General features: G+C 36.8%; 1 protein-coding gene across 1 annotated transcript; it reads right to left on the reverse strand.

Annotated features, from left to right (window-relative positions):
• cul4a (cullin 4A) lies at positions 1 to 26,129 on the reverse strand. Its single transcript, XM_062070291.1, has 21 exons — positions 25,935 to 26,129; positions 25,507 to 25,786; positions 20,998 to 21,113; positions 18,877 to 18,981; positions 16,835 to 16,903; positions 16,667 to 16,740; positions 16,443 to 16,605; positions 16,272 to 16,361; positions 16,118 to 16,200; positions 14,189 to 14,256; positions 12,241 to 12,359; positions 11,973 to 12,165; positions 11,771 to 11,875; positions 8,219 to 8,329; positions 5,879 to 5,964; positions 5,661 to 5,768; positions 3,598 to 3,711; positions 3,429 to 3,534; positions 3,173 to 3,345; positions 2,939 to 3,091; positions 1 to 616 (listed from the first exon to the last, which is right to left on the reverse strand). The coding sequence occupies exons 2-21, from the start codon at positions 25,640 to 25,642 to the stop codon at positions 521 to 523; spliced, it is 2,268 nt and encodes a 755-aa protein (XP_061926275.1). The 5' UTR covers positions 25,643 to 25,786; positions 25,935 to 26,129; the 3' UTR covers positions 1 to 520.
• Between the last annotated feature and the right edge of the window lie 1,780 nt (positions 26,130 to 27,909).

The following is a 27,909-nucleotide window of genomic DNA, read 5'->3' on the forward strand; positions in this document are numbered from 1 at the left end:
TTGTCAACAAAGAATTAAATATCCATTTATTCGCTTTTCTCATTCTTACATAAAATACAATCTGATCTAGGAAACCAAATGTTCAGGACATGAGAGGTCATTAGAGCAGTTTGGTTAAACAAATAACAAGCAAGACGCCCCCAAAAATAGTTCTCTTCCTTTTCCAATTCGTAAATCTCAACGGTCTCGTCACGTCTGCGACGAGCGTGTCTATAAGGAAAAGGTTCTTGGACAAAAAGAAAACACTTAAAATGTGACAAACTACAAAATGAATGATTTCAGAGCCAAAGCCGTCGAGGGAACACCAAAATGAAAGCGAAAGAAAAACGCCAGAGCGGAAAAAACAAAGCAAAGTGCGAGTCATTTTTGAACCTGTGTCCTTTCACTGCCATGACAGACCCCAGGTCAGTCAGAGACATGTCTCCTGTGTGTGACATCCATGATGGTGGCTGCCAGGATGCGTTCCGGGACCGGCTGTTGGCTCGCCATGAGGGCAGTGCGGCTCGACAGTGGTGCCTCCTCAGGCAACGTAGTGGTACTGGTTGGGGGTCTCCTTGTCCCGCTCCATATAGTCTCTGTCTATGAGGGACTCGATCCGCTTCTTCAGATCGCCAGGCTGGGGAGACAAGCGGCAGTTTGATATTTTGGAGTGGAAATGATTGCATTCAAACTAAGCCTGGGCGATAATTTGATTAGATTAATACAGTGATCATTAATTACCGATGTGTGATACTGTTTTCAGGCATATCGCCCAGCCCGAGGTACCACTGTATTTCGTAATTGCCGCTATCTGGCCAGCTTGCTAAGGTTTAGACTTAGACAAACTTTAATGATCCACAAGGGAAATTGTTCCACACAGTAGCTCAGTTACAATGATGGAAAGTGTAAGGATGGAAAGGACAATGCCGGTATAAATAGACTAAATATAGCGATATAAAATATAACATGTATACGTAATATTTACATAGTATATGTACAGTATATTATACAAACCCCGTTTACATATGAGTTGGGAAATTGTGTTAGATGTAAATATAAACGGAATACAATGATTTGCAAATCATTTTCAACCCATATTCAGTTGAATATGCTACAAAGACAACATATTTGATGTTCAAACTGAAACTTTTTTTTGCAAATAATCATTAACATTAGAATTTGATGCCAGCAACACGTGACAAAGAAGTTGGGAAAGGTGGCAATAAATACTGATAAAGTTGAGGAATGCTCATCAAACACTTATTTGGAACATCCCACAGGTGAACAGGCAAATTGGGAACAGGTGGGTGCCATGATTGGGTATAAAAGTAGATTCCATGAAATGCTCAGTCATTCACAAACAAGGATGGGGCGAGGGTCACCACTTTGTCAACAAATGCATGAGCAAATTGTTGAACAGTTTAAGAAAAACCTTTCTCAACCAGCTATTGCAAGGAATTTAGGGATTTCACCATCTAAGGTCCGTAATATCATCAAAGGGTTCAGAGAATCTGGAGAAATCACTGCACGTAAGCAGCTAAGCCCGTGACCTTGGATCCCTCAGGCTGTACTGCATCAACAAGCGACATCAGTGTGTAAAGGATATCACCAAATGGGCTCAGGAACACTTCAGAAACCCACTGTCAGTAACTACAGTTGGTCGCTACATCTGTAAGTGCAAGTTAAAACTCTCCTATGCAAGGCGAAAACCGTTTATCAACAACACCCAAAAACGCCGTCAGCTTTGCTGGGCCTGAGCTCATCTAAGATGGACTGATACAAAGTGGAAAAGTGTTCTGTGGTCTGACGAGTCCACATTTCAAATTGTTTTTGGAAACTGTGGACGTCGTGTCCTCCGGACCAAAGAGGAAAAGAACCATCCGGATTGTTATAGGAGCAAAGTGGAAAAGCCAGCATGTGTGATGGTATGGGGGTGTATTAGTGCCCAAGACATGGGTAACTTACACATCTGTGAAGGTGCCATTAATGCTGAAAGGTACATACAGGTTTTGGAGCAACATATGTTGCCATCCAAGCAACGTTACCATGGACGCCCCTGCTTATTTCAGCAAGACAATGCCCAGCCACGTGTTACATCAACGTTGCTTCATAGTAAAAGAGTGCGGGTACTAGACTGGCCTGCCTGTAGTCCAGACCTGTCTCCCATTGAAAATGTGTGGTGCATTATGAAGCCTAAAATACCACAACGGAGACCCCCGGACTGTTGAACAACTTAAGCTGTACATCAAGCAAGAATGGGAAAGAATTCCACCTGAGAAGCTTCAAAAATGTGTCTCCTCAGTTCCCAAACTTTTACTGAGTGTTGTTAAAAGGAAAGGCCATGTAACACAGTGGTGAACATGCCCTTTCCCAACTACTTTGGCACGTGTTGCAGCCATGAAATTCTAAGTTAATTATTATTTGCAAAAAAAAAAAAAAGTTTATGAGTTTGAACATCAAATATCTTGTCTTTGTAGTGCATTCAATTGAATATGGGTTGAAAAGGATTTGCAAATCATTGTATTCCGTTTATATTTACATCTAACAATTTCCCAACTTATATGGAAACGGGTTTTGTATATACTGATATATTATGTCTATATCATATATACAATATATAACAATTACCATGTACAAAATGACAGTATATGTGACAGCTGCAGCATAAAATAGAGAGTAAATCCAGCAGAAAATAGAAAATAGACCTTAAAAACAAAGAGAAGTAGCTAACATAGAAGGTGTCAGGTAATAGACATCATCTATTGCTGTATGACGAGTGATTATACAGCTGGATGGAGTGCGGAAGGAAGGAGTTCTTGAATCGAACACTGTGGGAACAAAGCTGAAGGAGCCTGTTGGAGTATGAGCTCCACAGTTTAGCCTTTCAGTTCAGCTTTCACGTGCAACTTGTACCAAAACTGAATGTTGCATTTAGATAATGAGGTTGAGATGAAGTCACCTTGACAGGGAACTTCAGCTGGTTGTAGAGCTCCGACACTAGTAGGTTGTGACTGAGGGTCTTCCTCATCTTCATGATGCGCACCACAGCGGCGTCAATCTGATACTGCCGGTCTTGAAACACGCGCTCCGTGGTGCTAACTTGCTCCTCGACCTACGAGGAAATGGGAATGTCACGGCAGTTTAGTAAAACATGGCTTCGGGGAATGGATGCAAGAGGAAATGTAGTTCTTACGGTTTCTTTCATTTGGATCTGGTTGATTTTGATGCGGAAAAGTTTGTGTTTGAAATCAAGGTTGAAAGTGAAATGGTCGCCATTCTCCACGTCCTTTCCTCGTGGGTTCTTGTTGAGGACGCGGGCTTTTCCACAGGCCAGGGACTGCAACGTACGCTTTAGCTCGCCCTCCTCTGCGCAGGAAGGGGAATTTCATGGAACACCAAGACTTTCTACTGACTCACTTAGAGACAGACGCAAGAAAAACAGCGCTGACCTATTCCTGTGGCGGTGCCGATGTCTTCCACGCTGAAATCCTCTCCCTCATTGAACATCAACAGCACTAATGTCTGGAACAGGGACACCTGCAGCTCCTTTTTCCCCTGCAGGATGATCATTGTGGCGTTCAAGGTAAGCCCAGTCGTGGAAATGATGCATGGACTTACTTCTTTAAACTCGGCCTTTAGGACAGAGTGGCCAAGTGTGGGCTGCCACTGCAGCTTCCTCCCACTGTGCTTCCCCAAGTAGAACAGCTTGAACACCTCCTGGAGTTTCACCATCTCCAAATAGATAAAAAAGTACATCAGAGGTAATACTGGAACAACATGCATACAGTATTGTGTTGTTGTGATTGCAGTGGTGCAGACATTGAATCATACTAATGGTTTAACCCTCCCAGTATACTCCTTACTTAATAGGAGTGTTTAAAAAAACGTTTCACATCCAAATTGCGCTTTTTATCTATTCCGATTGTAAATAGATTCATAATTTTCGATTCTCAAACTGTGGTACTTCATCTGTGCGGGCTCCATGTAGTGCGCAGGGCCCAAGGCCCGAAGGCCAGATGTAGCCCACCACGTCATTTTATTTGGCCCTAGAAAGCCTGGAAATAATATGTATCAATAAAGTACTGAAACTTTTCTTACTAAATGTATTCTTTTTCTATTTTTGGAGAAAAAAAAAAGATATACTCCATGTAATCGCAAATTATGTTAACTTAAATATTGTCTGATTATGCAAAAAATATATTATCAAAGATTCAAACCATTTTTTAAACAGAAATAAATACTAATAATAATGATTTCAAAGCAGGTTATCCATCAAATTGTGCAATGTAAAAGTAGAAATAGATTTCATGGTAAAATTGTGAAGTTTATTGTGGTTTTTACAGCATTTTTCTCTAAATGAAAAAACAGTATTTTCTTTACAGTAATAAACTGTGGTGTCGTTTTGGCATTTACAGTAATACACCGAAAAATCTACAGTTGTTGATTTGCGGTAAAAACAAACTGGCAGCTCAGTTGCCAAAATGTTACTGTAAAATTGCATTTTTTTTTATTTATAGTAAAATAATACATTTTACAGTAAAAAAAATGTTTGCCATAAAAACAGCAGTTTTCCATTTACAGTAATATACACTACATTTTGAGGTAAAATTATTGCAACTTACAATTTTAGCTCTAAAAAAAAATCTATAATAAAAAGCATAAAAAATTGTGTAATAATAGTATTCACTGTTATAAGCGGCCCTCTGGGGCCAAACATAACTGTGATGTGGCCCTCAGTGAAAACCACATGACACCTCTGATGTAGTGGTACACAGAAGAATCACTTGATTGAAGAACAGTGTTTTATTTTCCTATATTCAAACAGTGTTACTGTTCTAACTGCGTGTAATGTTACAGACAGTGGTCAAAAATATTAAATATACTTGTTAAAAAAATAGTTTTTAATAAATACTACTACATTTCTGTATTTTAATGTTGCTCATTGTGGTGGTACCTGGAGAGCCAAGTTTTTTCCTAGGTGGTACTTGGTGATAAAGAGTTTGAGAACCTCTAGATTAAAAATAAATTTTTGGATTCAACACAATAAACAAACTATTATTGCTATTATTATTGATACTGTTTTGTATTGTATTGTGTTTGTATGTTTTCTCAATTGCATTGTTAATTTTTAGTTATTGTCAAACTATTTTCCCCTGCCCAAAACAGGTCTTGCTGTGAATTTAGTTTTTGAGATGATCCACAAAAACCTTACTAAAAGTTGCTTTGCAGCATAGTCCCAGTCTAAGACAGACATACTTGTACTATATCGTATTGAAGGCTTTTAATGCCATTTAAGGCCTTAATTTTTGCAAAATCCATTTCCATTAGGTGACTTTTTATGCTTTTTAATGACCAAGAAGCTCGTTCTTTCAAGACTACGCAGCCTGTACTGTAATATTATGTTGTATTATTACAGTTTTAATGACACATTGGCTCTTTCTTAGCAAATATGTAACCTGTTCTGAAATTAATTTTTTATCATTCATATGTCAAATATAGCGTGATTCAGATCATTGCAAGAGGCTGAACAGTAAAGGCTGTATTGATGCTAGACTGTATATTGCAATATGTATTTTAGGCCAAATTGCTCTTATCATATACAATGCAGTTCCATAGTACCACTACTACTACAAACCACAATGAGACGGTTTGTGTCACCCAAAAGTTTCCTAAATACTTACCTCTGAGGGCAAGTGGACCTCCATGGGCAAGTATGAAGGCCAGTAACCCATGGTGAGGATGTTGACTGTTAGTTCTATGTTGCTTGGCTCACTCTGGTTCTGCATGTACTGAGTACAAACACCAGAACGTCATAAAACAGGCATCGCTTGGCTGCCTGAGTGCATTTTCAAGTCACATTTTTCAAGGCAACAATATGTAGAAAGAGAATGGAAAGTACCTGTTTGAACTGAATCATAACGTCTTTGGAGAGTTCCATGTCCTTAAACATCCCTTCTAGCTTGCTGGTAAAGGCTGCGCCACATTCTGAAAAATGTAGGAAATGCCTTGTTAAAAATATATTGTGACAGCAAACAGGAATTATAGACAATTTAGTTGTCTACTAGTTAGTCCCCCACAATCCTTTTATGTACAGTTATCTGTAAAGTGACAGCAAACAGGAATTAATGACAATTTACTTGTTTACTAGTTGGTCTCCCACAATCCTTTTATATACACTTATGTGTAGTGTGACAGCAAACAGAAATTAATGACAATGTACTTGTTTACTAGTTGGTCTCCCACAATCCTTTTGTATACAGTTATGTGTAGTGTGACAGCAAACAGGAATTAATGACAATTTACTTGTTTACTAGTTGGTCTCCCACAATCCTTTTATATACAGTTATCTGTAGTGTGACAGCAAACAGGAATTAATGACAATTTACTTGTTTACTAGTTGGTCTCCCACAATCCTTTTATATACAGTTATCTGTAGTGTGACAGCAAACAGGGATTATAGACAATTTACTTGTCTACTAGTTAGTCTCCCACAATCCTTTTATATACAGTTTATGTGTACAGTAGAGACCCGGTATTTGTGAGGTTTACATTCCAAACCCAACACAAAACAAAACACTAAAGTACTATTGTTGTATAGCAGTGATTCTCAAACTGTGGTACGCGTAAAGCATCACTAAATTAAATATTCAAACACATTTACTGTTCAACATGTGTGTAATGTTACAGTGGCCAATAATATTAAATATACTTGTTAAATAAAACCTGCCTTGTTTTTAATGAATATTTACGCCTGCTACGCTAGTGTATTTAAAGGTTGATGGTACTTGGAGAGTGTTTTCTGAGGGGGTACTTGGTGAAAAAAGTTTGAGAACCACTAGTATAGAGGAACTTGGACCACTCGAAACACTTCGGCTGATCCTGGCAGTGACAGTTTAACCTTGCTAGCAAACATAGAACAGTGGGGTCCAAACTTATGATTGACATAACTGAGGCGTTCCTCAAGGCACACCTTTAAGTCCTCTCCTTTTTGGCAGTTACAAATTTTTTCCCATGTGATTCTTGTCATTATCTTGTCATTTTTACTTCAGATACAGTCAGTTGTTCAACTTAATTTGTCATACTACTGCCGTTCCTCACAGTTCCAATTTAGGTCCTCTTTTCTTCATCATTTTGGGCATTCAATTGTTCAGCAGATTCTTAAAAACACTTGCACGCTGTGATAGAGATGATCTTTGACTGGCTTTTTTGTAGTCTTTTAAAACAGCAGAGCGCTTCTGTGACTCTTGACAAAATGAACAGACCAAAATAAAATGTCCACTGTAACTTGTTCTCCAGAATATAACAAATAAGATTAATAGTAACGGGTCCAAACCACTAGTCCTCACCTTCCTGGAAATACAATTTACCGTATTTTTCGGACTATAAGACGCAGTTTTTTTCGTAGTTTGGCCGGGGGTGCGACTTATACTCAGGAGCGACTTATGTGTGAAATTATTAACACATTACGGTAAAATATCAAATAATATTATTTAGCTCATTCACGTAAGAGACTAGACGTATAAGATTTCATGGGATTTAGCGATTAGGAGTGATAGATTGTTTGGTAAACGTATAGCATGTTCTATATGTTATAGTTATTTGAATGACTCTTACCATAATATGTTACGTTAACATCCCAGGCACGTTCTCAGTTGGTTATTTATGCCTCATATAACGTACACTTATTCAGCCTGTTGTTCACTATTCTTTACTCATTTTAAATTGCCTTTCAAATGTCTATTCTTGGTGTTGGCTTTTATCAAATAAATTTCCCCCAAAAATGCGACTTATACTGCAGTGCGACTTATATGTTTTTTTCCTTCTTTATTATGCATTTTCGGCCGGTGCGACTTATACTCCAAAAAATACGGTAGTTGAATATCACTGCTCTAAGCTCTGTAATATACCTCTAAAAGATATCAAACACATTTTAATATTCTATTTTACACATTGGAGTACACACTATTGTACGGACTCAACGTACAGTTACACAACATCACGCCTTGTCAACGCATCTTCCTGCTGGAAAATCTTTGAATGTATTGACTTCTAAGACCTTCATACTGTATCTGCAGTACTGGTTCCTCTGCAGATATTGCCATAAAACCACTTTCAATTTGAGTTTCCTTAAAAATCCAGAAAATGTTGACAATTGAACACAAATTGAAGAAATCTGAGGGAGAAAATGCTAAAGTGTGAAAAGACGAGGGGGATGTAATGTGTTGGACTAGAGATTCACCATGTTTCAGCTTGGACAGCATTGACTTTTCAGCATCGACAGAAGCACTCTTGCCCACCAGCAGACGCTTGGCCAAGTCTTTCTTGTAAAAAGCTTCAAAGACATCTTTTCCTGCGGGGAAAAATACGAGTAAAATAAATGTTTAGTCAATGGAGACACTGGGATAAATATCATGGCTTCTTCAGCGTGTTTGTCAAAAACAATTTCAGGCCATTTTAAAAGGATCGAGAAACTGATTTTATTGGGTATTGTACTTGTTTTTAAGTTGTTGTTACTGAAACATTTACATTGTTGGCCTATCACATGTTTTCATGTAAATATACAGTATGTAAGGAATTTATTTTTTAATTGTGGTTTGTGACTGCTGCTGTTTTTGTTGTTCTTCTATGTATTTATGTAACTTTGTGTTGCTGTCCTCTTGGCCAGGCACTCTTGGAAAATAGATTTTAATCTCAATGATTTTTATTTTTTAACCTGGGTAAATTAAATAAAGAATATTGATTGACTGATTGATTCAACATGACAACCTGACCAAAAACTGACCTGTACACTGTCTTTGACCTGTGTGAAGTTTGCTGCCCTTATCATTCCAAATATTAAAATAGCACTGCCATTCATTTGTGCCCTGACGGTTTTTATTAGGGCTGTGAATCTTTGATTCTTGGGGGTAACGATTATGATTCAGAATCGATTCTCAATTCAAAACGATTCGATTTAACTTTTTTTTTTTAATTTTATAAAATTGGGTGCCATTTCTATGATTAACTACATTATTTCATAAAATAAATAAACAGCTGTGATGAATTTCTATTATTTAAACGAAAACTGGTTTTGTTTAATAAAAATCTATATAAATACAAATAAGGCAAAAAGAGAAGTATCCAACATTTTTCTTCTCTAAAGTAAATCTGTACAGCATATATGGACATCTACATCAACAATATGATTTGCCTGTGTGCCAGGACAGGACAGATGTATAAAAAACACACCCCCGCCTTGTCAAAACCTCCCCAAGCTTGTCTTATTCAGTTGTGCTACTTACTACATTTGGGCTGCAAACATGTTTTTGTCCAAATATTACAGTTTTTATGTTATTAACGTGTCATTATTCATAACCAGCCCCATAACATAAAAACTAAGAAGGACCAAAAAAATGTTTGCAGCCTAAATGTAGTAAGTAGCACAACTGAATGAGACAAGTTTGGGGACATTTTGACAAGGTGGGGGAGCTGGTTGTCCTCACCAGTCAGAAAATGTATTTTAGAATGGCATGAAAATGAGGGGTGTCAAAAAAAAAAAAAAAGATTTTCAAACGACTCGCGATTCTTACCTGTAACAATTATTAATCGATTAAAATTTTTTATAAAAAAACTATTAAAACAATTTTTTTTAAATGTATTTGCCAAAATTGTTTGTCTCACTATTATAGTTGTTATATTATTAACAAATTATTATTCATAACCAGCCTCATAACATAAAAACTATAATGTTAGACATAAAATGAGTGGGACAAGTTTGGGGAGGTTTTGACAAGGCGTGGGAGTGGCTATGAATCATAACATGTTAACATAAAAACTATAATAGCTTAAATATTTTTGCAGCACAAACGTAGAAAAAAATAATGCGACAATTTGTGAGAGATTTTGGCAAGTTTGGGGGGCTGGTTATGAATATTGTAGTCACACGTTAATAACAAAAACTATACTACTTTAACAAAACATTTTGCAGCACAAACGTAGAAAAAATACTGAGACAATTTTAGGGAGTTTTTGACATGGTTGGGAGGCTGGTTATGAATAATAACATGTTAATAACATAAAAACTATAACGACAAACATTTTGCAGCACAAATGATTAGGACATGTTTGGGGAGGTTTTGACAAGGTGGAGGAGTGGGGGGATGGCTATGAACATGTTAACATAAAAACTATAATAGTTTAACAAAACATTTTTGCAGCACAAAGGTAGAAAAAAATAATGCATCAATTTTGGGGAGATTTTGACAAGATTGGGGGCTAGTTATGAATATTGTAGTAACACGTTAATAACAAAAACTACATTGTTTAACAAAACGTTTCTGCAGCACAAACTTAGAAAAAAATAATGTGACAAATTTGGGGAGATTTTGACTAAATTACTATGAATATCGTAGTAACACGTTAATTACCAAAAACTATATTAGTTTAACAAAGCATTTTTGCAGCAAAAACGTAGAAAAGAAGAGACAATTTGGGGGAAATTTTAACATGGTTGGGAGGCTGTTATGAATGATAACATGTTAACATAAAAACTATAATGACAAAAACATTTTGCAGCACAAATTAATGGGACACATTTGGGAAGCTTTTGACAAGGTGGGGGGCTGGATGACAGTACCCTATTTTTCGGATTATAAATCTCAGTTTTTTTCATAGTTTGGCCGGGGGTGCGATTTATACTGTATCGGGGGCGGCATGGCGTAGTGGGTAGAGCAACCGTGCCAGAAACCTGAGGGTTGCAGGTTCGCTCCCCGCCTCTTACCATCCAAAAATCGCTGCCGTTGTGTCCTTGGGTGGGACACTTCACCGGTGAATTGAATGATGAATGATAGGTGGTGGTCGGAGGGGCCGTTGGCGCAAATTGCAGCCACGCTTCCGTCAGTCTACCCCAGGGCAGCTGTGGCTATGAAAGTAGCTTACCACCACCAGGTGTGAATGAATGATGGGTTCTACATGTAAAGCGACTTTGGGTACTTAGAAAAGCACTATATAAATCCCAGGTTTTATTATTATTATACTGTGGAGCAACTTATGTGTGAAATTATTAACCCATTACCGTAAAATATCAAATAATATTATTTATCTCATTCACGAAACCATCCTGTCCGGATTCAGAAAGGCTGGAATAATTGGAACTGCAACTGACGATGACTCTGACGTAAGCGACGTACCGATAGAAGAGGAAGTGGTGCATTGTCTACCTTTGGAGTTGGCAGAGTTGTTTAGAAGCGACACAAAGGAAGAAGATTTCATGGGATTTAGCGATTAGGAGTGACAGATTGTTTGGTAAACGTATAGCATGTTCTATATGTTATAGTTATTTGAATGACTCTTACCATAATATGTTACGTTAACATACCAGGCACGTTCTCAGTTAGTTAGTTATGCCTCATATAACGTACACTTATTCAGCCTGTTGTTCACTATTCTTTATTTCTTTTAAATTGCCTTTCAAATGACTATTCTTGGTGTTGGGTTTTATCAAATAAATTTGCCCAAAAAATGCGACTTATATATGTTTTTTTCCTTCTTTATTATGCATTTTTGGCCGGTGCGATTTATACTCCGGAGCGATTTATAATCCGAAAAATACGGTACTAGTCAGAAAATGTATTTTCGAATAACAAAAACCGTGACGGCACAAACAAAAAATGTTACGGCACAAACAAATGGCAGTGTTATTATATTTTCAATGATAAAGGGCGCCAACTTCACACAGGTGTGTCTTTGTGGTAGATTGTATCATAACTTGTTCAATGCAAAAACATAGAAAAACAAAATACTGGCAACTCACCATGTATGAAACGGAATATTATCATTATCTTGTCAAGAATCCTCTCCAGCTCTTCCTCTGTAGCCTCCTTGTTGCCAGCTCTTAACTTAGAATCCACATATTTAGCTGAAAAGAAACAAGTGAAATAGTTGTACAAAAACCTGTTACAAACAAGGCTACAGTCGTGCCTGTCACAACGTGTCCATTCTGAAGCCCGACGTACCAATGAGTTCTGCGGGTTTGTTGGGCCTTTTGTTGATGAACGTCTCAAAAGCCTCCTTCATGGCATTGATGAATCCCTCGTTCCGTGTAAAGCAGCACTGTGTCACATTGTCCATCTTGTCCTTAAAATCCAGCAGCTCCTGTACCATGTCCTTGTCCTTCTCTGGCGTGCAGACAATCTCTCCACCAAATGTCTACAGGGATAGGTACAACGCATTGGTAGGAACAAAGAAAGAACATCTTAAGGCTTTCCGTGACAATGACGATACCTTGATGTAGTCTCTCCAAAACTGCAGTAACGTGGGCAGTCCTCCCTTCACCTTACTAAGCAGTTGGTAAAGGAGGGCCAGCTCAGCCACACGGTTCTCATCTAACAAAACGCTCAAACCTGTAAAATATGTCACACAAAACGTCATTATAAGCTATATTTTTTTAGGAATTTTTTGATAAGGATTTTATGCTGCCGATTCCGATATACAGTACAGGCCAAAAGTTTGGACACACCTTCTCATTCAATGCGTTTTCTTTATTTTCATGACTATTTACATTGTAGATTGTCACTGAAGGCATCAAAACTATGAATGAACACATGTGGAGTTATGTACTTAACAAAAAAAGGTGAAATAACTGAAAACATGTTTTATATTCTAGTTTCTTCAAAATAGCCACACTTTGCTCCGATTACCGCTTTGCACACTCTTGGCATTCTCTCGATGAGCTTCAAGAGGTAGTCACCTGAAATGGTTTTCACTTCACACTACAGGTGTCATAGTTTTGACGCCTTCAGTGACAATCCACATGAAAATGAAGAAAACGCATTGAAATGAGAAGGTGTGTCCAAACTTTTGGCCTGTACTGTAGGTCATTCATGGGTGAGATCGGCCCATACCTATACCGATCACAAGTATCAACTGTTCATGGCCTTTTAAGAATATCAACACCATATCTAAATTACTTCCTTGTTCTCTTGTATTGCATGCAAATGTTTGGGCAAAACAAAGTCAGTAGTACACAATTACTAAAGAAAAGCCAACTCATTGAAGTCCCTTGGTTTTAGACCTCAAAATCCTCCTCTGTCCAGGAAATTATTCCCAGAGTTTGTATACAATAAAAAAAAAAATATTTTGAGAAAATAAAAATTTCAATCCAATCAGTCAAGTATCAAGTATTTATGGATCGAAAGGCCCTTCTCTTACGGGTGGTGTACTATTGGCTGTGACAGTAGTAACACACCAACAGAGCACAGTTGTTGTTGTATTAACATCTTTTTAATCCAGACTCTTATTTGTACTTATTAGTTTCCTGTTAATAGCTACTTACTTTCTGCTGTAACGCTGTTAAATCTACACATCTTAAACTCTACTCAGCACTTATTTCTAATGTTTCAAATTAGGTTAGCGTCTAGCTTAGCTATTATCCTGGCTTGCTCTCTGTGTACTTAAGACATTTGCCACAATGGAGGTGATGATTATTAACATAGGGGAGCGACCCCACAGTTACACAGGACTTACACAGTTTAACGGCTAGTCACTTGTCAGCCAGGGGGACCAAAATTAAATCAAATATTAGCAAGAGGGGTTTGGTTTATGTAATTGGCATTGAAAGGCATTAATCGACAAAGGACGATCATTTACTTTTCCACGAACCAGACCGATACTGATCGGTGGTTTGTGAACTGTGGCCCTTTGCGTCGTGTAATTGCAGCCCACATGCCGTGTGCGGGTAATATTTAAATATTCTGACAATCTTGACTCCTACTAGACGCTAACCACAATGACTGTGCAAACACAAAAATGACAAAAACTCAGTGGGCATCACAAAGAGCAACTTCCTATAAGCAAGCTGAAGTGTCTCTGATCGCCTCGTGGGGAACAGTTTTATAATTACATTTTACATTTATATCGACTTAAAGCTCAGGGTCACTATAGCTGCTGGTAAAAGTAGCTAACAAATTTAGTCAGGTGGGTTAAAATGTGATTCTGAAGGGAATACTTAGTGTGGCCAAGCCTCATCCCGACTACCTCCAGGCCATACGTAAATTAAGTTTGAGACCCCAGCTGTAGTCCCTATGATGGCAACGGCTTATCTGCAAGCCTTGATGGAGGAAGTCCACGTAATAAGTATTAGTGCTTGGTTTTTCCAAATGGTCATATGGTACATACTGTAGGAACAAAAATACGCAGACGAAAATATATCACAAAACTTGGGCAGACGTACCCTTTTGCAGAATTGCAGTCATGTGCTCTCCTAAAAGTTGTTTCTCAACACAGCTAATAAGAGGTTTTCTGCAAGACAGGAAAGAAAACAAAATATAAATAAAAGCATTCAGATGTGTCAAGTCAGCAGAATTTATTAAGTCAATGATAAAAAAAAACTGTTTAAACCAGAGGTGTCCAAACTGTGGCCCGTAGCTAATATTTTAACAATTGTAGCATTCTGATATTAGCATGCTATTTTTTTTTCAAATTTTGCAGGTATAGACTTTAGTGTCAGATATTTTGATACTTGAGGAATGATCTCTTTTAATATGTTAACCTTAGAATGCTAGCTTTAAAAAAAAATCTCATTCTGTAGGTTTACACATCAGTCGTATTTTGGTACTTGATGCATGCTAATAATAATAATAATAGATTTTATTTGTAAAAAGCACTTTACATTGAGTAAACAACCTCAAAGTGCTATGGTGTATTAAAAAAATAAAAATAAAAAGATAATAAAAAATAAATGAATAGCTAAAACTAGTATGCATATATCTAAAAAAGGCTTTTTTAAAAAGAAGGGTTTTTAAGCCTTTTTTAAAAGCATCCACAATCTGTGGTGCCCTCAGGTGGTCAGGGAGAGCGTTCCACAGACTGGGAGCGGCGGAGCAGAAAGCCCGGTCCAATATTATCATGCTAGCTTTTTGCACATTTTTTTATTTATTTTATTTTATTTTTTAATAAAAAAGGTACACACCTGAGTAATATACTTCGCTAATTGACACATGTTACTGTACAGATAGCAATTTAGCATGCTAGCTTTTTTATAGCTAATTTAGCAGGTTTAAACACCAGTGTCATATATTTAGGTATCTCACTAATGCTAACTGTAAACATGCTCTTGTTAGCGTGTTAAAATATTACTGTTAGCATGCTGGCTTTATTAGCTTATTTTGCTCATATATTTTGTTATTTGACGCTATCTGGCCAGCGTGCTAACTGTTAGCATTTCAGTTCAACTTTGGCTCTTCAGCATTAAAACAAAATTTATACTAAAACTGCATTGTCTCGTTCTTTGAAAATAATCTGTTTATTGTACTAATTTAGAAGGTGAAAACTAGCAAAATGGTCTTCGCACCCTGTGATTTGCAAGTCTGTGGCCCTCAGGTTAAAACGTTTGGGCACCCCTGGTTTAAACTGTAATAATAACAACATTTGTGAACGCATACAGTACAGGCCAAAAGTTTGGACACACCTTCGCCTCATTCAATGCGTTTTCTTTATTTTCATGACTATTTATATTGTAGATTGTCACTGAAAGCATCAAAACTATGCAAAAAGGTGAAATAACTGAAAACATGTTTTATATTCTATCCATGCATCCATTTTCTACTGCTTGTCCCTTACAGGGTCGCGGGGGTGCTGGAGCCTATCTCAGCTGCATTCGGGCGGAAGGCAGGGTACGCCCTGGACAAGTCGCCACCTCATCGTAGGGCCAACACAGATAGACATACAACATTCACACTCACATTCACACACTCGGGACAATTTAGTGTTGCCAATCAGTCTAGTTTCTTCAAAAAAGTCACCCTTTGCTCTGATTACTGACTGCTTCGCACACTCTTGGCATTCTCTCGATGAGCTTCAAGAGGTAGTCACCTTTTTTTGTTAAGTACATAACTCCACATGCGTTCATTCATAGTTTTGATGCCTTCAGTGACAATCTACAATGTAAATAGTCATGAAAATAAAGAAAATGCATTGAATGAGGTGTGTCCAAACTTTTGGCCTGTACTGTATATTGGGAGCTAAAAAAAAAATGACAAAGATTTAAAAAAATCTCTGAATAGTTAAAACATATGTTGACATTGTAAGGATGTTTTTATCCTCACAGGTGGTGCGTATGTGTTGCATTGAGTTTTTTTAGTGGTAAGTTTGTGAGTATTACTGGGTGCTCTGGTCGAGGTAGCTCACGATACGATCATTCTCCTCCTCCAACCGACGAGCCACGTGGTGCAGGTACTCAGGCACCTGGTTAGATAAAAAAACGTTTATATTGATGCACAAGGATAACGGCTAACATTATAGATTCTGTCACTCACATCTCTTTCTTGCATTAACCGCTGTCCCTCTGTAGCGTACAGACGATTTGTCTCGAGCAAAAATCTTTCCTCAAAAGACTCTTTATACACCTTTAAAAGACACGAGACGGTCAACGGCTCAGAGAAGAAAGAAAGACCGAGTGCTGGTTCTATTTTCGGTCAACTGTGTACCTGCAGGTCTGAAAGCATTCCCAGCAGGCTCCTCAACAGACTGCGGTCGGCCGTCTCGCCGTGGCGCTCCAGTTCGATCTGCTCCAAAATGCCGTCGACTGTGCGCTTCTGAACGGCGCTGTCACTTACAATGTGGGTACGGAACAGTTCCAGGCCCGTGTCCCTGTGAGACACAAACAACCTAGGTCTCTGCCATTCACCTTAGCAAAGTGACTCAGACTTACCAGATAGATGGGAGCAGCGAGCTCTGCAGCACATAAGTACGATCCAGGAAGAGAAATATGCTTCGGATCATTATCTGTGCAAAAGTCGGAGAAAGAAAATTAATCTAGACGTAACATTTATGCACGTCACGACGACGTTTGAAGTGATTATCAGACATAAAATCTTACGGTTTGCCTGCAGTGATCCTGCCAGCAGCGATTCATCCTCTTCAGGTAGGAAAAGTTGTCTAAAGACTCTGTGAGCTCCAAGTTAAGGAAACATATTCTACATATTGTACCTGCTTCAAGTATATACTTTAACTTATTTAGCAGTATTACTGACAAAAATTATGTTTCAAAATACAAGAGGATCTCTACCTTGCAACTACGGTTGTACCGGTGCCAAAATGTATTTCGATACTTTTCGGTACTTTTCTAAATAAAGGGGACCACAAAAAATTGCATTATTGGTAGGGATGTCCAATAATGGCTTTTTGCCGATATCCGATATGCCGATATTGTCCAACTCTTTAATTACCGATACCAATATCAACCGATACCGATATCAACCGATATATACAGTCGTGGAATTAACACATTATTATGCCTAATTTGGACAACCAGGTATGGTGAAGATAAGGTACTTTTTTAAAAAATTAATCAAATAAAATAAGATAAATAAATTAAAAACATTTTCTTGAATAAAAAAGAAAGTAAAACAATATAAAAACAGTTACATAGAAACTAGTAATCAATGAAAATTTGTATTATTAGTGGACCAGCAGCACGCACAATCATGTGTGCTTACGGACTGTATCCCTTGCAGACTGTATTGATATATATTGATATATAATGTAGGAACCAGAATATTAATAACAGACAGAAACAACCCTTTTGTGTGAATGAGTGTGAATGAGTGTAAATGGGGGAGGGAGGTTTTTTGGGTTGGTGCACTAATTGTAAGTGTATCTTGTGTCTTTTATGTGGATTTAATAAAAAAATAAAAATAAAAATAAAAAAACCGATACTGATAATAAAAAAAACGATACCGATACTTCCCGATATTACATTTTGACGCATTTATCGGCCGATAATATCGGCAGACCGATATTATCGGACATCTCTAATTATTGGCTTTATTTTTAACAAAAAGTCTTAGGGTACATTTAACATATGTTTCTTATTGCAATTTTGTCCTTAAATAAAATAGTGAACATACGAGACAACTTTTCTTGTATTACTAAGTAAGCAAACAAATGCTCCTAATTTAGCTGCTGACTACATTGTGTCATTTTCCATTTTATTTTGTCAAAATTCTTAAGGACAAGTGGTAGAAAATGAATTATTAATCTACTTGTTCATTTACTGTGAATATCTGCTTACTTTCTCCTTTAACATGTTCTATCTACACTTCTGTTGAAATGTAATAATCAATTATTCTTCTGTTTGGATGCTTTACATTAGTTTTGGATAGAGATGTCCGATAATGGCTTTTTTGCCGATATCCGATATTTCGATATTGTCCAACTCTTAATTACCGACTCCGATATCAACCGATACCGATATATACAGTCGTGAAATTAACACATTATTATGCCTAATTTTGTTGTGATGCCCCGCTGGATGCATTAAACAATGTAACAAGGTTTTCCAAAATAAATCAACTCAAGTTATGGAAAAAAACGCCAACATGACACTGCCATATTTATTATTGAAGTCACAAAGTGCATTATTTTTTTTAACATGCCTCAAAACAGCAGCTTGGAATTTGGGGCATGCTCTCCCTGAGAAAGCATGAGTAGATTGAGGTGGGCGGGGTTGGGGGTAGCGGGGGCTGTATATTGTAGCGTCCCGGAAGAGTTAGTGCTGCAAGGGGTTCTGGGTATTTGTTCTGTTGTGTTTATGTTGTGTTACGGTGCGGATGTTCACCCGAAATGTGTTTGTCATTCTTGTTTGGTGTGGGTTCACAGTGTGGCGCATATTTGTAGCAGTGTTAAAGTTGTTTATACGGCTACCCTCAGTGTGACCTGTATGGCTGTTGACCAAGTATGCCTTGCATTCACTTGTGTGTGTGAAAAGCCGTAGATATTATGTGACTGGGGCGGTAGAGTACCGAATATGATTCATTAGTATCACGGTACTATACTAATACAACCCGACTTGCAACAAACAACAGAAACAATGTTTGAGCACTTCGATTAAATGTTTGAGCACTTCGATTAAAAGGGATATTCTTTAAACTGGTGGATCTGGGCCCGCACGTGATCCTCGCAGACTTGCCGTAACTGCTTGTACAGCGTGGGCGACACCTTATACGAACAAAGGTTCTCTACAGCCTGCAAGAAGAAAAGTGAAAGGAAAAATACAATTTAATTGGACAGTACTGAAAACAATGACATTATTAATCATACGGTAGGTACAAAGATAAGTCATTAGATAACAATTTATAAAGACAATTTTACTTGACTAAGTGGCGAGGATGGATAGTATCTGTTAATTGTGTACATGCCAATGAGAAGGATGCCTATCAAACTATTTTTTAAATAAATATGGCTGTAATATTGTATAATACATATCTTTGTTGTTCACGGACCACTATTTAAAAACCACTGCTACACAGTTATCACACAAAGGTTGGGCGATATGGCTGAAAACTGTATCACGATATAAGTGTTTTATATCGGTCGATGTCAATAATTACTGATATTTTCTATGACCTATGGGAAATAAGGAAAAATGTATGGAATGTAAACATATTTTTCCTCTGATTATAATCTCCTTAGCTAACAAGGCACCAAGGAAAGTAAATGTCAACACAAGCATGGAAAACAATGTAAAAAAATATTGTAAAATCCTATAGCTCGTTTGGTAGAGTGGCCGTGCCAGCAACCTGAGGGTTCCAGGTTCGATCCCCGCTTCCGCCATCCTAGTCACTTTACCCACCTGCTCCCAGTGTCACCCACACTGGTTTAAATGTATCTTACGTATTGGGTTTCACTATGTAAAGCGCTTTGAGTCACTAGAGAAAAAGCGCTATATAAATATAATTCACTTCACTTCACATTTAACACTGAACAATAAGCTCTTAAAATGAAAGTGCAAAAAAATAATAATAAACAAAAAGTATGTAAGAAATGCCTAATAAAGTGTAAGAAAATAGTGCAAAGTATGACAATGTTAACATAGAGAAACCTGATAATAACTATTTTCTGCAGGTTTAATGCCAGAAACTTACAGCTGTGCTCTAAATGGTGAGCATGGCTAAGGTGGTGTGGTACTAGCAGTCTTGGTGGAGACGAGCGCCTTGCATCCTTTACAGACCACATTGGTCTGACTACGGTGCCTTTGCAAAAATCCCCAAAACTGTCATACTGTCCAGGTGACTTTTCCTGTTTTATCCACAATTTCTTCATTTTTAAATTCTCTTCTCACTCCATGCAGAGAATCAACTGCGCGACAACAAGACGGCGCAACCAAATCGATACTGTTACCTGATTGGCTGTTATCAGTGATCACTTTCTGCGTTGCCGGGTTAGCGAGAACCTTTGTTCATGCAATATATATATATATATATATATATATATATATATATATATATATATATATATATATATATATATATATATATATACACACACACACACAAACAGTACAGACCAAAAGTTTGGACACACCTTCTCCTCATTCAATGCGTTTTTTTTATTTTCATGACTATTACATTGTAGATTGTCACTTAAGGCATCAAAACTATGAATGAACACACGTGGAGTTATGTACTTAACAAAAAAGGTGAAATAACTGAAAACATGTTTTATATTGAAGTTTCTTCAAAATAGCCACTGCTTGGCACACTCTTGGCATTCTCTCGATGACTTCAAGAGGTAGTCACCTGAAATGGTTTTCACTTCACAGATGTCATAGTTTTGATGCCTTCAGTGACAATCTACAATGCAAATATTCATGAAAATAAAGAAAACGCATTGAAATGAGAAGGTGTGTCCAAACTTTTGGCCTGTACTGTATGTATGTATGTATGTATGTATGTATGTATGTATGTATGTGTGTGTGTATATATATATATATATATATATATATATATATATATATATATATATATATATATATATATATATATATATATATTTTTTTTTTTTTTTTAATCGAATGCATTTTTTAAAATATCGATTAACGAGTATCACAAACATTGATATTGTTTATCGCCTAGCCCTAAGTCTAATTTAATGTCTTTATGTGCAACTACACACAACTCTTGCTGATTGAGCATAATCTATTACTGGTTCTCAACACGTCTGATTGGGTTACATTGGTTGCTAATAAAACAAACAGCAAACCTGATAGAGCTCTTCGAGATTGTACTTAATGGAGGTGCTGTTCTGGATGGCACTGACTGCATCTCGCAGTTTCAGCCAGGTGTCTTCAGTGTAGTTCTCAGCTAGTTTTGGCCGATCTGTAATCGGGAATAAAAAGATGAATATGTTGAAATGCTGTCAAAAAAGTACAACATACAATAAATTTGAACATCGTTGAAAAATGTAACTTAAGTCGTTATGCTCAAAAAGGAAAACTCCTTTTCCTATAAATTCACATCCACCCATGATTATAGCTTACAAAACCCAAAATTCAGTACAGCAATAATTATTGTCAACTACTGATTCATGCTCAAATTAACTGTTGAACTGGTGTTTTTGGACAGAATTACATTTCACAAGTAAAATAACTTTTGCACCATATGCTAATACTGTATATTAACACGCATCTATAGAGGTTAATTTCTGTCTTTATTAAAAGAGCATTTTTTTGGACAGTGAATTTATGTAACTTTATTTTTTGCTTAGAATTTAGTCAACTGAATTTTTTACATGTTTACAGTTTCATAGAATAAAATTGTGTGTGTTTTTTAATAAATGTAGTTTGTTAAAATACAGTGTTCTAAAATTCAGTGGAAAATTTTCCATTAAAAAAAAAAAATTTGTGTAAAAAATAAATCAGTGCAGGAAAATTCTGTGAAAAAATATTCTTTGCTTCCGAATTCAAGACTCACTTCCAGTAAATTAAGACTGAAACAATTGATCCTGTCTCAGAACCAGCTAATGAGGTGCTTCAGTCTTCATTTACCGGTTTTTAAGCAACTATTTTTTTTTTTGCACTCAATTTTTATACACTGTATTTTGCACAGATTTTGCTCACAAATTTTAATTCAATGAAATTGTCAGCATAATTCAGTGATTCTCAATTATTTTCTGTTCCCAGGAAGAAGAAAAAAGTGCCCCCCCCCACGATAGTAAAATGTTGTAAGTACACCTCTGCATACCATTGTATCCTTATTAGCATTAAAACAAATAGATCAATTTATAACAAAGAATAACTTTAACATTGTTTTTTAGTCTGTAACATAACACATTTCAAGTGCATCAATATGCCTGTAATAAAAAATGTTTTTATTTAAACTTAGCATTTTTTGACGAACCTAAATCATTTGATGTTAAATAATAATACAATTTAAAAAACTCAATAAATAATTTAATCAACTTGATCAGCAACATTAAGTCAGAAGCACAATATATAAAAATTAACCTAAAAAAACAAAATTAATAAAACAATTTGTGCTGATTTTTTTTGTTTTAATCAAAATAAGGAAGTCAGGATTAATGGCTAAAACAAGCACATTTAGTTAGTGGGGTTTGAAAGCATGATACTGATAAAGCCCGTCCCACTATTTGAGAAGGATTGGCATAATTTGTGCTCTGCCATGCACTGTCAAGTGTGGGATATCATACAAAGACAGGTGTGTTCCTTTCCAATTCATGTCCGACCAACTGATTTTACCACAGGTGGACTCCAATTAAGCTGTAGGAAACTCTCAGGGATGATCCGTTAAAACAGGATGCCCCTGAACTCACTTTGGAGCATCATGGCAAAAGCTGTGAATACTTATGTGTACATGGGGTTTCTTAGTTTTTCATTTTAAATGAATTTGATAAAAATATATAACAAAAACTACGTTTTCACATTGTCATTATGGGGTATTGTGTGTAGAATTTTGAGTCACTCCATTTTGGCATCGGATAAGTTTGAAAAAGGTAAGCTGATATAGAAACATTACTCACCGTAGATAAAGTGTACCTTTATAATAAAAAACAATTGCTATTTTCGGACAACTTACTGTCACAATTGGCTTCTAATAATACAACGATTACACTGTCAACAATATAGACCTACTGCAGTGTCAGGTGTCAAGTAAAAATCTACATGTGTTGACTAACGCTTTTAAAATATATAAAGACTACTGTCTTTCAAAAGGAATTAGGCCATTTATGACATTTTGAATACAATGTACACCTGTTGGGAGGGACTCTTTGCATACAGTGAGGTCCACAAGTATTTGCACACCCTGCAATTTTGCAAGTTCCCCTACTTAGAAATTAGGGAGAGGTCTGAAATGTTCATCATAGATGTATTTCCACTGTTAGAGACATAATCTAAAAAGAAAAATCCGGAAATCACATTGTATGATTTTTTAATGATTTATTTGTATGTTACTGGGGTTGATATGTATTTGCACACATGAGAATCAGCAAGAATTAAGACTCTCAAAGAGCTGTCAGTCTACCTTTAAAAAAGTCCAACTTTACCCCACAACTAATCAATGTTTGATTGTGAGGCATTAAGAGCCACACAATGCAATGGGTCCATCAGACCCAAAAATGCTGGCTGAGTAACAACAATATGAACATTACACAAGGGTTAAAGTCACCTGTGCAGCCCACAGTCAGTCAAGGTCCAACTGCTACCATGGGCAAGACCAAAGAGCTGTCAAATGGGACCAGAGACAAAATTGTAGAGCTCCACAAAGCTGGAAAAGGCTATGGGACAATTGGGAAGCAGCTTGGTGAGAATAGATCAACTGTTGCAGCAATTGTTAGAAAATGGAAGAGGCTAAACATGACTGCTAATCTACCTCGGACTGGGACTCCATGTAAGATCTCTCCTCGTGGGGCATCATCACTCATGATAAGAAAAGTGAGGAATCAGCCCAGAACTACACGGCAGGAGCTGGTGAACGACCTGAAGAGAGCAGGGACCACTGTTTCCAAGGCTACTATCAGTAGAACACTACGGCGTAGTGGCTTAAGTCAGCCCATGTCCAGGCCCGTCTGAAGTTTGCCAATGGCCATCTGGATGATCAAGAGGAGTCATGGGAGAAAGTAATGTGGTCAGATGAGACCAAAAAATAACTTTTTGGTATAAACTCCACTCGTCAGGTTTGGAGGAAAAAGGATGTGTATCATCCCAAGAAAACCATCCCTACAGTGGAGCATGGGGATGGAAACATCATGCTTTGGGGGTGCTTTTCAGCAAAAGGGGACAGGACGACTGTACTGTATTAAGGAGAGGATGAACATGGCCATGTATTGTGAGATTTGGCCCAAAAACCTCCTTCCCTCAGTCAAAGCATTGAAGATGGGTCGTGGCTGGGTCTTCCAACATGACAATGACCCAAAACACACAGCCAGGATAACCAAGGAGTGGCTCCGTACGAAGCATATCAAAATTCTGGAGTGGCCAAGCCAGTCTCCAGACCTAAATCCAATAGAAAATCTTTGGAGGGAGCTGAAACTTCATGTTGCTTGGCGACAGCCCCGAAACCTGACAGATCCAAAGAAGATTTGTGCGGAGGAGTGGGCCAAAATCCTTAAATAAAAACGGGTCCCACAGACCCAAACACCTTGTGTGGTGTTCGGGTCTGTGAGCTCAAAGGGGTTGTGGGGTAAAGGTAGACTGACAGCTCTTCGAGAGTCATAATTCTTGCTGATTCTCATGTGTGCAAATACTTATGAACCCCAATAACATACAAATAAATCATACAATGTGATTTCCGGATTTTTCTTTTTAGATCAGACCTGGGAAAATTAAGGCCCTGGGGCCACATGCAGCCCGTTAAGCTTTTCAATCTGGCCCGCCAGATATTTCCAAATAATTTTTTTTAGATCTTTAAGCTGGAAATTGTAGCTGCCATTATGATGTGCAGTCATGTTTTCAAATGACCGTAAGTCTTCAACTATACTAAGTCTTTCAATGCTTGAAATCTGCATCATATACTAGTTACTATGGTCATCTAATTAGTTACTATAGTAATGTAAGTCACAGCAGCTCAGACGAGGCACCAAGCAGTGTGGGTGGGGAGCGTTTCCACAGAGTGTTTCCAGAGTCTGAAATGTGGGTGTCAGGGACAGATGTGGAAGGAGATTTTTACAACAAAGTTCTAAAGCTTAGAGATGTATCAGATATATCGGATAGTAGGTGTTTTTTTTTTTACCCTTGGCTGTCATATTTTGCTGTGTTTGTATACGTGGATGGAAGGGGGGGGGGTGACGTTCAAATGTTGTCAATATTCAGTGTTTTATCCTTCATAGTTAATACTGTAAATCCCACATTCTTTATTTTCATGTACATTCTGGGTGTCTCATTCAGTAAAAAAAAAAGTGAAATTCCATTCCTTTTTTTAAAGCGGCCTGTCATAACGTTTTTAGCATTCAATCAGACATTATTGTGAGGTTTTGTATTAGTGTTCCTAAAAGTACACATTTTTTTCCTCTAAATTTGGCCCCGGAGTCAAAATAATTGCCAAGGCCTGTTTTAGATGATGTCTCTAACAGTGGAAAAACATCTATCATGAACACTTCAGACCTCTCCCTGATTTCTAAGTGGGAGAACTTGCAAAAGTGCAGGGTGTGCAAATACATGTGGACCTCCATCCATCCATCCATTTCCTACCGCTTGTCCCTACTGTGTTTAAAATGGCTCATTGTGGATAATCATCACGATGTCGGCAACAGTACCTTTGAAATTTTTAATCACTAATTTCTTGGAAGTGGCACTTTTCCCCGAGGCCATGGAGGAGGTCCTGGTCATCCCGTTGGTGTCCGTTAAAGCCGAGAAGTTGGATCTCTTGTCCTGTCTGGTGTCCTCGGCCATGATGAGATTAGCACTCTTCTGTCTTCTTAACGTGTCTTGGCTAACTTTTTCCTTGATGGCCTGTTTATTATCTAACGCCGGCTAATTCCTCAACCAAGACTCTTTGATGGCGAACAAAAGTGTCCCGAGCCTTAAATAGCACATCTGCGAGCAAACATTGAATAATGTCGGGTTATTTAACCAAGAAAAAACAACAACAAACAGGCAGTCAGCTAGCAAACAGTGACTGTAGCATACTCAAGGTAGTTAGCATTAGCATCGATGCTAACCCACACAACTTTTGAAGACTTACAATGGCGAGTCGCTTCGAGTTTAACATTCTGCGGTAGCAAACGACAACGTCGGCTCGGCATGTCTGCACTTTAGCGTCAGAGGTCCATCCTATTCGTGGCTGACAAGACTTTTCTCCGACCAAAGCGGGCTAGCTAGCACAACAAAATGGCTTTTCGCTTCATTTGGACAGGTGCATCTTGGGGGTAACAAAGTTGCGTTCGCGAGCGGCGGAACTTAGTGGGTTCGCGTCCGAATTGCAAAATCATGCTGCAGTTTAACAAGTGACTTTCTTTTGTGTTTGACTTACTAAGAAAAATATTGGTAGTTATGTTGATGAAAAACAAATGAGTGATTTCTACATTGTGTTGCCCGTACCACTAAAGGCTGAGGCGTGAGGCATACAAAAAAAAACACAGTGTACAATGGATCTTGAACGCACCGCTGGAAAACCAGCATCCGGTGTAGCTCGCGAAAAGAGATGGGCTTTATGGCTCTTTGTGGGAGAGCCGGAAAAGAGCCGAAGAGCCGTTCTTTCCAAAGAGCCGTTTTGAATATATATATATATATATATATATATATATATATATATATATATATATATATATATATATATATATATATATATATATATATATATATATATATATATATATATATATATATATATATATATATATGCATATGTATGTATATACATAAATATATATATATATATATATATATATATATATATATATATATATATATATATATATGCATATGTATGTATATACATAAATATATATATATATATATATATATATATATATATATATATATATATATATATATATATATATATATATATATATATATATATATATATATATATATATATATATATATATATATATATATATACCGGTATATATATATATGCATATGTGTATATATATTATATATATATATATATATATATATATATATATATATATATATATATATATATATATATATATATATATATATATATATATATATATATGCATATGTGTATATATATATATATATATATATGCATATGTGTATATATTATATATATATATATATATGCATATGTGTATATATATATATATATATATATATATATGCATATGTGTATATATATTATATATATATACATGTATATATATATACACATATGCATATGTATATATATATATATATGCACATATGCATATGCATATTTATATATATATATATGCATATGTATATATATATATATATATATATATATACATATGTATATATATATATATACATATGTATATATGTATATATATATATATATATATATATATATATATATATATATATATATATATATATATATATATATATATATATATATATATATATATAGAGTGATGTGATAATCAAACACTCTAGAAGTCTAGAATGAAAGAGTATATAAGAGAATTGACAGAGTGTGTGTACCTTCAGTGATGAATGATGAGCAGAGGCAGAGTTTGGAGTGTCTTCTTTAGCTTGCTTTCCATGTTTATGTACTCACTGTCCACTGTGTCCAGGAACTTGGGAAATGTTTTCGTGCCATTTGTCGTTTGACGCCCGCTATTATGCTAATTAGCTGCCTGAAATCGGGTGACTCCACTGTAGAAATAGCCTGCATGTCTTCTAGCACATACGCTGCAGTGGCTCTATCTATGTTGTCTTGGCTAGCAGTCCCTCCGTTAAAATCCAGCTGCTGTTGGGGGTGGAGGTGAAGTGTGTCTCTCTTTACTAGCTTTGTCGAAGCATGTTGCTTTTGTAGCTGTTTCAGCAGATTTGAATTGCTGTTTTGGGCAGTAGATGGGATCTTTGATCCAAGACACAACTTACATTTAACTAAAATTATTTTCTTTGTGCTCGACAAAAGAAAAGTAGTGAGAATATCTCCATGTTAAGAAACTTGACTGCGGCTCCGCCATGATGTCTTGTTAGTAAACACAGACCCC

The sequence above is a fragment of the Entelurus aequoreus genome, linkage group LG02 (genome assembly GCF_033978785.1).
Source record: "Entelurus aequoreus isolate RoL-2023_Sb linkage group LG02, RoL_Eaeq_v1.1, whole genome shotgun sequence".
Taxonomy (NCBI): domain Eukaryota; kingdom Metazoa; phylum Chordata; class Actinopteri; order Syngnathiformes; family Syngnathidae; genus Entelurus; species Entelurus aequoreus.

What these genes read in the sequence shown, in the direction of transcription:
- cul4a (XM_062070291.1), bottom strand. Translation starts at nt 25,642, where the DNA reads ATGGCCGAGGACACCAGACAGGACAAGAGATCCAACTTCTCGGCTTTA. An exon ending in CAAACCCGCAGAACTCATTG is followed by an intron (nt 11,876 to 11,972) that starts GTACGTCGGGCT and finishes GTTTCTTTTCAG; the next exon opens with CTAAATATGTGGATTCTAAG. An exon ending in GCTGTCCAAGCTGAAACATG is followed by an intron (nt 5,965 to 8,218) that starts GTGAATCTCTAG and finishes TACATTTTTCAG; the next exon opens with AATGTGGCGCAGCCTTTACC.